Source organism: Ptychodera flava, chromosome 9, assembly GCF_041260155.1.
Source record: "Ptychodera flava strain L36383 chromosome 9, AS_Pfla_20210202, whole genome shotgun sequence".
Taxonomy (NCBI): domain Eukaryota; kingdom Metazoa; phylum Hemichordata; class Enteropneusta; family Ptychoderidae; genus Ptychodera; species Ptychodera flava.
In genome coordinates, this window is record NC_091936.1 from 7863216 (window position 1) to 7877582 (window position 14367).

Consider the following 14367-nt stretch of genomic DNA (forward strand, 5'->3'; position numbering starts at 1 on the left):
CAAGCAGTTTTCTTTCATCCAGTAAGAAATTTATCCATTGTGTAATTTTTTGTGACCTACCATCCTCTCTTGACATTATTTAAACAATACAGCATTTTTGCCCGAAAATTTCCTTTGGTAAAAAAATACACTTTTTCACATAGACGCCTGCTCGCAAAAAAGCAGAAAGTTAAGGAGCCATAAATATATAGCGCCCTCCATCCAGGAAGAGGTACATTTGAATGTTGTCAGCGCTCGCTTCAACACACAAAGTTCGATCGGTCCATCGCCTTCGACATTTTTATCGAAATCTGTACAGTTTATTCTGCCTGTTACTATGTCTCGTCGCCGTCTTGGCCTGACAGCTGCAGAAGTGGCCAACGAAGTCATAGACGATTATGCAGTTCCGTTCGGTAGTAGCAGTGGGTCATCGTCATCGAACGAGTCGAATTTCCCGGGAGAGCCAAGTTTTGCCAGTAACAATCATGGCACCACATTTTTCACTCCTGTCCATGGTAACTCAGCAAGTCAGCCAGGGCGTAACTCAAGGGTCCCGTTTGACAACAGAGAACTCAGATATTCAACTCCAGCGTCAACAAGACAACCACTGCATGATCTTGGTCGCCGTAGCAATGCCCCTACAGCAGCCCTCGGACAGCCAATGGACCTTCCGTCGTTAGGTATGTATCCTCGTCACTAGCAGCTGCCCGGTAGCTCGAGGTTTTGCCTGGGTTTTTGGGTCGGACGGCTTGTCTTCCTGTCCGACCCAAATACCCAGGCAAAACCTCGAGCTACTGTACTGCAGCTAGCTCGTCACATACGTGAGTTTTTATTACATCAACCTTCAGTTCGACGAGTTTTCATGGGGCAGGAGTTAAACAGCAATCCTTTTTCTATCTTTTACAAAAATCGCTATTTTTTGTAAACTGCAAGAGATGTTAGGTCCGTTTACTCAGTCCCAGGTGTATTGTAACTCCAAGGATATCAAAAATTTAAGCTCATTACCATCTTGAAGGTCAAGAAGTTTATAAAGCTAAAGGTTATATTTGCATAACAATACTTGGCTAATCTTTGGCAGCTACCTTGGAGGGATTATCCTGGATAAGTCACTCCCGAATAGCCATTGACACAGGAAGTAAAGGGATGGTTTCACATGTTGGCATCATGAGAGTTTAAAATGGCTTATCCATGTTAAGTAAGAAAAAATGCAATGATTGTTAAAAATTACTCCGTATCTGTCCACATTATCTTCCAATATTTTTTTCACCCCAGTCTCATACATGTGAAATAAGTTTTGAGAATAGGCTCACAAAGCTAAACTGCTTTCCATAAGTATGGAAACCTTCTAATTGCAATTCTTTTCTTTTTTTCAGAATGTCAGCAGATGTTGGAGAATTTCAACGCCCTGGAAGAAATTTGCAAAAAAACAGCTTCCCAACAGGATGATTTTAAGAAAACAGTGATTGAGAAATTTGATGAGCTAAGTCAAAAGTTAACTGAGTCCCTGGCACATCAGCCCCATCCTGAGAAAAGAAAAAAGATGGAAACACCATGCGAACTTTCCGTAAGTATTGCAAGTTTGTTCATAGATAGTAAAAGTGGACTTAGTAACTATTCGGTACCCATGCTGCAGTGAACACTAATTCACTAACATTCTTTGCTTAGTGCTTTGTGCATGATCTTTCACATTGTTGGTTACAACTTACAGGCTAATGGAATGAAATCTGTAATTTCAGAAAAAATGTTCTTTAATGAGAAAATTTGAGGAAAATGGGAAAAAAAGGAAATTCTGTGGAGTTCTTTTTTTTGTATGGACGCTGTGCCTCTTTCAATACAGAGAATGCAAATGCCAGTGATTATAATCATTAACAATACCCCTTTTCCTGCCAAGTCCATATTTCACCACCAGGTCAAGATGGTTAAAATTAATGAAATACTGTACATTTGAAAGCTGTTGAAAACATAAATACTGTAAACTTGATACTGTCTTGCAGGAAAAGGGTTTTAAACAAGTATTCACATTGTTTTCTTATATGAGTATTTTTCAAATTTGCTTTTATTTCAGAAAAGACTGAAAAACCTTACGAATACGGATGAGAGTCTAGCATTCCGTGCTATGAATGGGTAAGTTTGATATATTTTAATGGTAGTACTGAGAACAAAGTGTACCATGTTCATGTTTACCCAATCAATCACAAAGACCAGTGTCAAAGTTAAAGGCCAAATTCTGCTCAAAAAATAACTTTCTAATTTCTACCTATGTACTTTGCATACAAATCTCCAATGAGCCACTAAAAGCCTTCTTTCTTCCTTTCATTCAGGTGGAATGTCAATCACAACAAGCAAGTTCGGGAAAAACTTGCTGAACAACTGAAAATGAAATTTGGAGACAAATACACGGAGGAGGAATTTGAGTGTAAGTAAAGTTTGTTTTTGATCTTTATGTGAATGGTATTAGTGACCTGCTTAAACCTTCCCTCCCTTTCATGTGTATAGGTTCTAACATGCCCTTGAAAATCATTGATGGCACTATATACTGGTTATGAAAAGGTTAAAATATTCCTGTGTTATTATTCACCATAATTAATAGATATCTTCCACTTTAAGTTCAGTACTGCATTTTTTGACCATACATATTTTTGTGTTTTCAGCCAACATTTTACCCTTCCTAACTACTCCCTTAATCATATTGAAATAACTAAAAGTTGTCTGTTAATAGAAGCTACTTATATATCAGGTGCATTGTTATCAACGAGCATTGAATTACATCAGGATAGTATTCAATTTTATTTACCTGTTCAACCACCAAAAACAAAATGCAAGTTGTACATGTATAAATTGTGCTGCATGTTGATTATGTTTCTGAGGGATGAGCACATGAGTTTATTATAATACAGAATGAGAGTTATGAATGGGTCATCAGTTACGTTTGGTCGGACTTTTAATTGCTAGTACCTGGCACTAACAATTACAAGCCCAACCAGTCATAATACTAGTATATTTATTTTCATGAAAAGTTATGCTTGTTGAATGCAGAAGCTATGTTCCTTACACTTATTATTTCATGTGTTTCCTATTTACAGTTGCCATAAGGAGAAAATATGAGAACGAACGAATCAAAGCCAGGGAAACAAGAAATAGTGACTTAAGGAGGAAAAATAAAAATCAAAGAAAAGCAAATTCATCAAGATGGCATGTAAGTAAAATAATTGTAAATAGTTTGCTTCATGGGACTTAAAGCCCCAGTAATGCTAACTTTCAACATTTGAATTCTACTCCGTACCAGAAGTCAGTTTTCAACGATAACAATTTCAATGTTAATATTTTTTAAAATTTTCTCAGAATAGTTACATTTAGTTTATTTGTACCCAAAAGAGTCATTATCTGTACAAAAGAAGGTCTGGTCAAAGAGAGCTTGAGAACTCAATTATCAATTTCAATGAATTGATCAATTAAGTTGCTGATCTGATAATGTCTTGAGGTAAATGTATGTAAAAATTCTTCATATGAACTTTGATGAATTAGTTTGAACAAAGGCCGGCCTTCCCTTTTATTTGTAATTATAGTTCTCTACAAATTGTACTAATCTAAATTGTATGTATTTGTATTTCAGACAATGAAAAGAAGAAGTCGGGTACTAGAAAGTGAGGAAGAAAGGATCATGTGGGGGAAAGTGCGGCCAGAGCTGATGTCGGATGAGGAAGAGGAAAATGGTGTCATCCAGCTGAAGACCCCACAGTGGAGAGCAGAGCCACTAAACGACTTAATAAAAACACTAGATGAGCGCCTTAAAGAACGAGGAGTATTTGAAAGATTTTCCAAAGAAAGACTTAGAGGTCCTTCCTCACTGAGGGAGAAACCTTCCCGCAAATATGACACTACTTTGGTGATCTAAGGGTCAAGTGAATGACATTTACAGTTCTGGTTTGCACAGACCTTCCGTCATTGTCCATTGTACATCCGTCCATTCATGTCAATTTTTAAGTTTTTCCTTCATCTAACAAATTTTTATACTTATTCCAATTCTGATGAAATGTGCAAATTTTTTTTTTTACATTCCATAATTTTTTTCAAAATCTTCAAACTGCAGGTCAGACTACTTTGATATTTTTGATATAGGCCCTAGGAATTTGATTTTTTATAATTATTTTTAATTTTTTGTGTGCATTGTTTGCATCGCCATTTTAGTTGCCTGTATTAAATAATGTTTTTCATTTGAAATGATACTGCCTGTTGACATTTACTTTGGATGTGAGATGAATGCAAGAGTTGCTTGTTCCTCATGCTCTGTTGGTTATAAAGCAATCTGATTAAAATCAGATGTAGGTTACTTACATGGCATTCTCTTGCTGTCACCGAGAGGCAACAGCAAGGGAATGCCGCGTAAGTAAAGACGTTGCCATACTCTACATCTGATTTTAATCAGATTGGTTACCTAATGCTTAAAGGCAACTTGTTAGAGTTCAACTTGCTAGATTCAAAATGAGCATAGACTGATGGCATACTGATTAAACTGACATGGATAATGGCATAAAACATGATCAATGAATCCATTACTGAAGTCGGTGAAACACACGCGTGTCCAACTGTTTTTCTAGCCATCACAGAACTCAAAATCAACAATGAAAATGTGAATTAATAATTGCTGCTTTATTTCCCTTTCGCAAACCCATGGAAATACAGATCTGTATTTACATAAATACAGACTAACTGTCAGGAAGTGGCTTAGTTCTGTTGACAAAATATATAGAAAAATACAGGAAAATATAGCCCTTTATTTTCAGAAATACAGGTAAATACATGGAGATGTATTTGCCCTGAATAAACAGTGCATATACAGATGAATACAGACTGTATTACCCTGTATTTACCATAAATACATGGCTGTATTTACCTGAATCTGTCTGAATTTGCAGTAAATACAGGCAAAATAAAGGGTCAATACACTCTGTATTATAGCCTTTTCACGCAGTGAGAGATAGAGAAAGTTCTAATTTCCATTTATGGTTGACTTGGAAAGGATAAAATAAGATTATTTTTTGAGGAAAAAATAGAGTGGTCAAAGTGATAGGGTTTTTATGGTAAAGCGGGGCTGTAAGATTCCTCATGTGCTATTTATAGCAATTATGCAATCTGTGTAAACAGTGCAATGAAAGTGTAACATGATCCATTATAATGCTTTTGATGACCTTGAACTTCTTAAGTTTCAAACATTTGTCTCTTCTGTGTGCTTTCTCTGATTACCTACAGGCTCAACATATTCAACAGAACTTACTTACGATGTTAATTTGAAAGTTAAAATGTGCTTCGTTAATAGGATTAAAATACTGATATTAAAAGATAACCAGCTCAGGATTCTTTAAAACCTGACAGATATGCTGTTTTTTTATGACGTAAATCTTGATTTAAACAAGTCTTGTTTACTTTAATTAGAATGCAATTAACTCTCGTTTATTTGCTATTATAGACTAATATAGTCTGATGAAATATGCAAATCTGTATTATTACGGAATTTTTTTCCATTTTTGGTCAGGCCATCCTGAAATGAGCTATCAAAGATAATCCACCTTCTTCATCAATACATGTGTCACAAAAGGTTATTCTCTACATAACACCAGCAGAGCTCTGTCAACTGTTGAGTCGCTTGTTTTTACAAAACCGCTGGTCAGACAGCTTTAAATATTTGGTTTTACATGTCCCTAGGATGACCTTAGTGAGATAATTTCATACAGTCAGGAAATACTTAATTTTGTATCCATGTCTATAGTAGCTTCAGGGACTTTGGCCCTATGATTCTACGACCGGTCGCCAGGTCGCGGCTTTTTAGATTCAATTTTTGCAGATATTTTTCTCCGCGACCGGTCGCAAGGTCGCGGATTTAAATACTGAGATTTTCTACTACATATTTTCTACGACCGTCGCCAGGTCGCAGCTTTTTCGATTCAATTTTTGCAGATATTTTTCTCGCGACCGGTCGCAAGGTCGAAGATTTAAATACTGAGATTTTCTACTACATATTTTTCTACGACCGTTGCCAGGTCGCGGCTTTTTAGATTCAAGTTTTTGCAGATATTTTTCTCCGCGACCGGTCGCAAGGTCGCAGATTAAATACTGAGATTTTGCTACAACATATTTTTCTACGACCGGTCGCCAGGTTGTGGCTTTTTAGATTCAATTTTTGCAGATATTTTTCTCCGCGACCGGTCGCAAGGTCGCGGATTTAAATACTGAGATTTTCTACTACATATTTTTCTACGACCGGTCGCCAGGTCGCAGCTTTTTCGAATCATTTTTGCAGATATTTTCTCCGCGAACGGTCGCAAGGTCGCGGATTTAAATACTGAGATTTTCTACTACATATTTTTCTACGACCGGTCGCCAGGTCGCGGCTTTTTAGATTCAATTTTTGCAGATATTTTTCTCCGCGACCGGTCGCAAGGTCGCAGATTTAAATACTGAGATTTTCTACAACATATTTTTCTACGACCGGTCGCCAGGTCGCGGCTTTTTAGATTCAATTTTTGCAGATATTTTTCTCCGCGACCGGTCGCAAGGTCGCGGATTTAAATACTGAGATTTTCTACTACATATTTTTCTACGACCGGTCGCCAGGTCGCAGCTTTTTAGATTCAATTTTTGCAGATATTTTTCTCCGCGACCGGTCGCAAGGTCGCAGATTTAAATACTGAGATTTTCTACTACATATTTTTCTACGACCGGTCGCCAGGTCGCGGCTTTTTCGATTCAATTTTTGCAGATATTTTTCTCCGCGACCGGTCGCAAGGTCGCGGATTTAAATACTGTGATAAGCTTATTTTACAACATTTTTTTCCACGATCGGTCGCAAGGTCGTGGCTTTATGTTTAGTTTTTTTTTTGTGTTTTTTTTTCCAGTATTTTCCGAGCTTGAGGTCGTGGCTGTGTTGAATTTTCCCCGACAACTTTCCGTCGTGGCACATACTTTACGATTGTTTGCCGTTTTTGAGACAAAAATGCGTAACATTTGTCGTACGTCGATACGCGTGGACAAATGCCTTTCTGTTCCGTATTTTGCTGCATGCTGCGTACCATGCTAACTTGACCCCTGACCTCTCCAACATGGGGCATCGTTTTAGAGTTTAGAGTTGGCAACAACAGTGAGAGCTCCGTCTATGTCTGCTATGTGTAGTTTTGGACGTGCTGTTTATAGTTATACATCGTCATCGTTTGTCGTCTTATCATATCATAGTATTAGCGAATGCATAACAGACAAACACGATGCTAGGTGGATGATGCCATCCACCTAAACGCCGTAAAATACATGTCTCCGACTCTTCTTTACGCCCATGAATGCTTCGTTGATCGCTAGCGATTAAGCTGATATGTTCGGGTTTTGAAAGTCACGTTGCGTTGCTCACTGCATCGGATAGAGTTTTTGCAGGAACAGTAATGATGCGGCTATATTGAAGACTTTATTTCATGTCTCGGGTTTGCTGCGAATCCGTAGCCTTTGCCACTCGGGTAGCTTGGTCACTCCCAAAGAACATGTCAAGGAGTGGCAGGGCTCGTTTTCGCAGCAAGTCTCGGGTATGGTCTCGGGTGTGATAGAGTGTTGTCGAATGGGATGTCAGCTCTTATCTCGGGGAGGGCATCACTCGATCGTCTGGGTGTAAAAACTTGTAGGTTTAATAAGCTTAGGGAGCCTTCAGTAATTACAGGGGCTGGGCCGGGGAATTTGGGGGTCACTTTTTAGAAAACTGTTCAAGGGGATGGTCACTTTTTAGAAACCTATACGGGGGAGGGTCACTTTTGACAGGAGCTGATTTTATGGCCAAACCATTGATTGTCCATTTGATATTTCCTGAATAGGAAACCACCAATAAAATACACCCATTCTTTTAACCCTTGAGTGCTGTAATTTTTCCTGCCAAAATTTTAGTGCAACATTTTACTAGTCTTTGTAAATTTTTCTGTAATGATTTGATAATTTTTATCAAATGTACATCACATTTCATTGGCAACACTGTCTTATCAATTTTTTGCAAAAATTGGAAAAAATAGATTTGGGTATATTTTATAAAGGTGACAAAAATTGACTTTGGCGCTCAAAGGGTTATAATTACGTACATATTAGGCCTATCTACAAGTTTCACAAGCAAAGAAGATGCAGTGGTATCCTAAATTAAACACTTTGAACAGTTATAATTGATAAAAGACAAGTGACAAAAACATATGCAAATTGCATAATGCAATAGGTGAAAAAGTGTATATCAATTATCAAATGTACATAAATGCAAAGATTTTGTTAGTTTTATATAGTAAAAAATTGTGCATAGTTCTCTCATAGACCGCCATGCATAGTGAATCAACGTTTCGGTGAAATTCCAAAATAAAATTTCTTGCACAACCATGGACTTGTAACCACTCTAGTCTAATCAAGAACGTACAAGAACATAAGCTTAAATATCAATAATCAAGTGTACACAAATAAACTTAGTTTCATCATAGACAGTTATGTATAGTGAAACACGTTTTAGATGAAATTCCAAATCAATTTCTTGTTCACAAAATAATGCACATTTTACTTCCAGATTCAAGCAAAGTACATTAAAATACATTATCAAACATACATAATATACGATATGGCATGTTTTGTGTGTGTGGGGGGGAGAGATTGTCAATCATTTGCTGATAGACTCCATGTATTATGGTTTGATATTTTGGGATAAATAATATATCAGCCACACCTTGCCTACTTATAGTTGCACAAAATATGGTGACCCTCCCTTAAATGTATGAAAAATACCACATCTCTTCAAAAATCCTTGAGTGATAAATTGCGACTGTCACTCCAAAAACACCATAATGTAAATTGGCTGGTACTGATAAAGTTATTCCTCGGGAGAATACCACAGTTGTTGGGGAGGGTCAAGTTTTAGAATGTCGGAAAAGGGTGAGGGTCACATTTTACGGTGCAGGTTTGCTCGGAATTCCCCGGGTCACCCCAATATAATTACTGAAGGCTCCCTATAGTTTACCTACACAAGCCCTCCCAAGTTCCGCTAGTGGACACTAGATTCATGGCTATTAATCCTGGTACCTCGGGTTAATTTCATGATAATTTTTGTAAGAAGAGCAAGGGGAAAATATCTCAAAATGTCGAAGGAATTTGTATTTTTTGTATGCCACTCGGTGTACATAGAAGTTTTGTCTTACCCAAATTTATTAGGATATGCGATGCCATGTGTGCTACACGACCATACGACTTGGAGATTTGTTTCAGCTCGCGACTCTCGTGAATTCACAACCCTTAGTGATTGTCGAACCTGATGTCCTATCCGTATGTTGGTGTCATATCTAAAGAACTAAAATCTGCTCTAAGATTTTGTTTGGCTGTGGCAAGAACTGGATTTGTACGTGTGGCTTGCATTTTGTGCGTGCCATTTAAACGCGGTTTCAAAGCCTCACTTTTTGACTTGTATTATCAGTGATTTTTTTGGTTTGCGGTACATTGTCTTCACCGCAGGACTACTCTTGTTGTGTGTTCTTATCCCTGTCACTTGAGTATTTTGTAAATTTTTCATATTCTTTTGTGTGTTCTGTACAGGGCCGTGACGTACGTGTATTGAGTTTGTTAAGAAATCTTAATAATAATAATAATATAATAATAATAATAATAATATTTTTATTTTCAGAAATCAGATATTCATTAGTTTTATTATGGTTCACGGCTTCCATTGGTGAGTAGCCAGTGAGAGGTCTTTGGGAAAGAAAAATAGAGTCGCGGCTCAAAGATATAACCTCTTAGGGACCGTTCAGTTTTTACGGCTGGGGGGGGGGCAAAATCTTGTCGCCGGTGTTCAAAAAATATAGACCCCCTGCATTTTTCGTGAAAAAAGATGAACCCCCTTTGTCAGATGAAAAATTTGATGACCCCCCCCCCCCCCCCCCAGCTGAAAAATAACCAAAACCAATATGTCAAATTTACCCGCACAGTTTGTATTTGAACTCCGGTACGCGGCACACTTTATTCGCGTAGCAGAGATGCCAGTACACAAACTTCTCAGCCACATCCATGCAAACGTCTGTTAATTAGGACGACTGTAAGGCAATTTTTAACTTCATTTCCATAGACAACTTATGTCCATGGATATTGTATAAAGTAAACTTTATTGGAGTGGTTCGCCAAAGGCAGCCCTCCGGTTAAGAAGGTCATGGGCCATTACGTAAAGTCAACGTTATTCTTGTGGGCCACCAAAGGTGGCCCGCCGTTAAAGAGGGTCGATCATGGCCATTGCAAATGGTGCAGAAGTAGCAAACTGGCAGGGTAGATACATTTGGCCCCAGTGTTACTTGTATGTCATAGTTGTGGTCAAGCATGCTGAATAGCATTTTGAGTATGAGTATTTTTCTTGAGACCAGAGGGTTGGCCAAACGCACCTCTTGTAAAACAAGACACAATGATATATATTCATTTAAATTACTCACTGCTTGAGAGTGTGCATTGTTTTAATGACTATGATAACATTTTAGCACAGATATATTTTCATTTGATATTTTGATATCATCAAGAAATGTCTGATGTTCACTTCTAGATCATTAAACTGGTGGAATTTGCAAAAATATTAAAATCATTCAGAATCACATAATTTCTTGTGTAAGTTATAGCAGTTTGAAATAGACCAAATTAATAATTTTAATGAATTGTTGCTTTAATGTTTACATGCAAAAGTGCAATTCACCAACATGACGATTTGACAATGGATATGCTTACTGCAATTACTGTTGACAATTTCCCTTTGCAATGACTCTTAACAAAATTTAATTTAAAACTGACAGTCAAGCTGAATGTCATCCGTGTCAGACATAATATTTATCAATATAGGAAAAAGTCCTAAAGAATACAAATAAAAAAACTTCACCATCATTTTAAAAAGCTGACTGAGGTCACCCCTTGGAATATGCATACCAGTCTAACAAAATTAGACAAGCAATTTCAGAGATGAAACTATTTTCAACCAAAATGGGGAACGTTATAAAATTTTAAGAATGATACCCCCCCCCCCCCCCCCAATTCGAACAAACCTGACTCAGGTTACTCTTAGGGACATGCATGCCAAGTTTCAAAGCAATCTGACCAGCGCTTTCGAAGGGCAATTTTTTTGACCAAAACGAAAAAAAAATTACCTAAAAAATACAATCATGCAAATTTCACCAGAACCTGAACGCACCTAATCAGGTTATCAAACGATTGCAGATTTCATAAATCAATACGCTTTGCAAAAGAGAGTGAATTTGCAAACATCCGTCTTTGATATTTATCTCTGGTACAGTAAAGTTATGCGCCCGAAGGGCCCTAAAATGCTACTAAATGATCGAATTCTTGGTTGGTATGATGCATTTTTCGTGATCATGAGCCAGTCTCAAAACACACAGACACTCCCTCCTCTACCCAGTGAACTTTTCAAAAACACAGTGACCCCTTCACCAAAATCAAACATAGGGTCCCTGACCAAAGAAACTGATGAGTCCCTGCATCTAAGACATCAGATTAGGATAGGCAAAATGTCTGAATGCTTAGGTTTCCATCTGAGAAGGAAAGGGGTATGAGAGAATCGTATTTTATCGATGTCGGTACGGTCATATGACTTGATGCACGACACAATATGCAATAATTACGCAAATTGTCCGAGTCGAAAACGTAATGAAAACATCAGGTCGGGCAAACAAAATTAATGAAAAGGCTGGACAAAAATGTTAGAAAGAAATCTGATGTTGGTAGGCCTAAGTAAGACTGTGTTTAAAAGAATATTTCATTCGTAATATTCAGCAACGAACTCCGAAAAGTAATATATTGAAGTGTGAATTTGTCGGCGATGTTCGAACCTCCAGATATCACTCAGGCTGTACATGGACACACATGCTTTTAGGCCATCTGCACATCGCAAAGTTGTCTAGTGTTTTTTTGAAAGTTGTTCTCTTGTTAAATCAAATGTAAAACATTTATGCTACGGTCATTTCTTGTTAATTTTACGACTTCAAATCGTAATGATTTTCTCTGACCAGACCGATTATAACGACTGCGTACGTAGGCTGACCTTGACCCATAAAACATTGCCGGCTTCACGCATGCGCTACATCCGCTATTGCTAAGGGGACACCCACAACACTAGCGACGTGTGCATGGCTGAAGCCGTGTAGAAATACAAGAAGATTGAACTTTATACAATCTAACTTCATATCCATTCCGACCAGTATACAGTCGTGGAGAAGAAATGCCGGGAAAAATGTCAAAAACTACTAGCCGCGACCGGTCGCGGAGAAAGATGCGGGAAAAACACAACTCTGCTAATACGACCTGCGACCCGTCGTGGAGCAAAAGGTCAAAAACTAAGAGTCACGACAAGCACAGGTCATTGAGAAAAATCACAGAAAAAACTCTACTGAAAGCCACGACCTGCGACCGGTCGTGGGGAAGAAGGACAGAAATAATCACGCCACGACCTGCGACCGGTCGTGGAAAAGAACGGCAAAATTAATCAACTTTGCAAAAATCCACGACCTGCGACCGGTCGTGGAAAAGAACGGCAAGATTATAATAATCAACTTTGCATAAAGCCACGACCTGCGACCGGTCGTGGGGAAGAAAAACAAAATAATCAAGCCACGACCTGCGACCGGTCGTGGAGCAAAAATTAAAGGAAAACCAACGCTACTGAAGGCCACAACATGACAACTGGTCGTGGAAGGTTCCTGAATGAAAAAATTAGTTAAAATTCGCCCAACTTCTGGTGTCGGAAAGAACACCCGGTGGTAGAAAGATATGTCGTACCTCACCGTTGTGGTAATTACCTCATCACGCATGCGTGTTTAAATCTGTCATGACGGCGCCTAATACTGAACATTCGCGACCGAAATTGAGTCGTACGACCGGTCGTGTAGTGTGCTCATATAAAACGTTGTCTCATTTTGGGCCACATATGCTTGTTTTGTATCCCATCCGTTTGGTTGTGTGATGAAGTCATCTTCGTCCTCCAGGAGGAGAAGCCAGATTCGTTATTGAGAGAGTTAGCCACTATTGACTGACTCTATAGTGAGCGATCCGGTGTGTGGTGTCATATTATATCTAACATGACCAAGCATCGACCGGAGTTTCTGGACGCTTATAAGGATTTTTGTTTTAGGGCATATTTTGAGCGTTGCTAGTGCTCGTTATGTTAACAGTACATGTTGTCCTAATCTGTCAACGATTAGTTTGTTTTAGGCATTTAAATCTATTATCCGAACTTTTAGTTTTGTGTCAATTTTTCGTGGACTTTGTAATAGATTTCGGGTCGATATTGGTGCCTGCTTTCCGGTGTTTGAAAAGCATGTTGTGAAGGGCTGCTTCGAGAAATAAATCTTGTTTCTCTGTGTTTAGCCATTCCAGGTTTCATGGTTTCGTTAACTATATTTGCTGTAAACGGCCTTTGAAATCGGTTTGGTCTGAGGAGAGTATTGGTTTATTTAATTCATGCCGCCAACTTTGATTACTTATATGGCACCTCTCTCAGTTTTTGATTTTCTTTGCCAGATGATGTTTTCTGTATTGCGCAGCAATCTTTTCAGTTTAGTTGATTGTAGTACCAATTCGATGACAGATTGCATCTTGGTTTTATACGATAAAGTGGCATAAAATGGAGACAAATTAAAAAAAAATGTTTCCCCGTTGTTAAAACCGCTATCGTGAAACCTTATAACTGTTTGAGCGATATGGGCAAAGTGTGTTTGAATTAACTAATTAATTAATCAGAGTGTTATCAGCATTGTTATTGCAGAAATTTTGTATTCAAGTCCGGATTAGAATTCATTTCAAACAGTGGAATTCAGAACAGTTTGTTTGTAAGATCACAGTTAATACTCATGTTGAAAATAAAGTTGTTCACAGTTTGAAGTTCATAATGGTTTTGTGTTTTTTGAATGAATGGATTTGTCAAAAATTCAGGACAGGCAACTTTCTGGCAGGACAGGCAAGTTTTGAAAGTTACCAGTCCTGATGTCTGGCAAATATTTTGGCCAGTTTCCAACACTGGTACAACACAAAAATAATGACCAAAGATATAGCTACTGGCCCTTGAAGTTATTGAATACATTGAGACACCTAAACCAGAAAGGAAGAAATAGAAATGGTAAGGAAGGAGGCCTCACAAATTTCAACCAACAAATCAGTTTTAAAGGCAAGTTTACTTTCTTTTCATGACCCCCTCCCAGTTTTTAAACTTTCACCACTTGAGGGCGCCCTCAGTAGAGCCACTGGGTGTGTTTGGGTGTCATCTCTTCCTGATACAAGAACGTCTGACGAGGGTAGGTGTATGATTTCTAACAGAGACTGTTCTTGGCACTCCTCACCCAAACAATAACCTCGTTCGAC

The 14367-nt window shown here is 38.2% G+C and overlaps 1 protein-coding gene and 1 long non-coding RNA gene across 2 annotated transcripts in view; both read left to right on the plus strand.

The window, feature by feature from the left end:
- The window catches only part of LOC139139579 (uncharacterized), a 78035-nt gene that overhangs the window by 41897 nt on the left and 21771 nt on the right, over positions 1-14367 (plus strand). The window lies entirely within an intron of this gene.
- LOC139139908 (uncharacterized) lies at positions 196-4197 on the plus strand. Its single transcript, XM_070708871.1, has 6 exons — positions 196-659; positions 1353-1543; positions 2045-2103; positions 2301-2395; positions 3063-3175; positions 3593-4197. Exons 1-6 carry the CDS (start codon positions 317-319, stop codon positions 3872-3874), a joined length of 1083 nt encoding a protein of 360 aa, XP_070564972.1. The 5' UTR covers positions 196-316; the 3' UTR covers positions 3875-4197.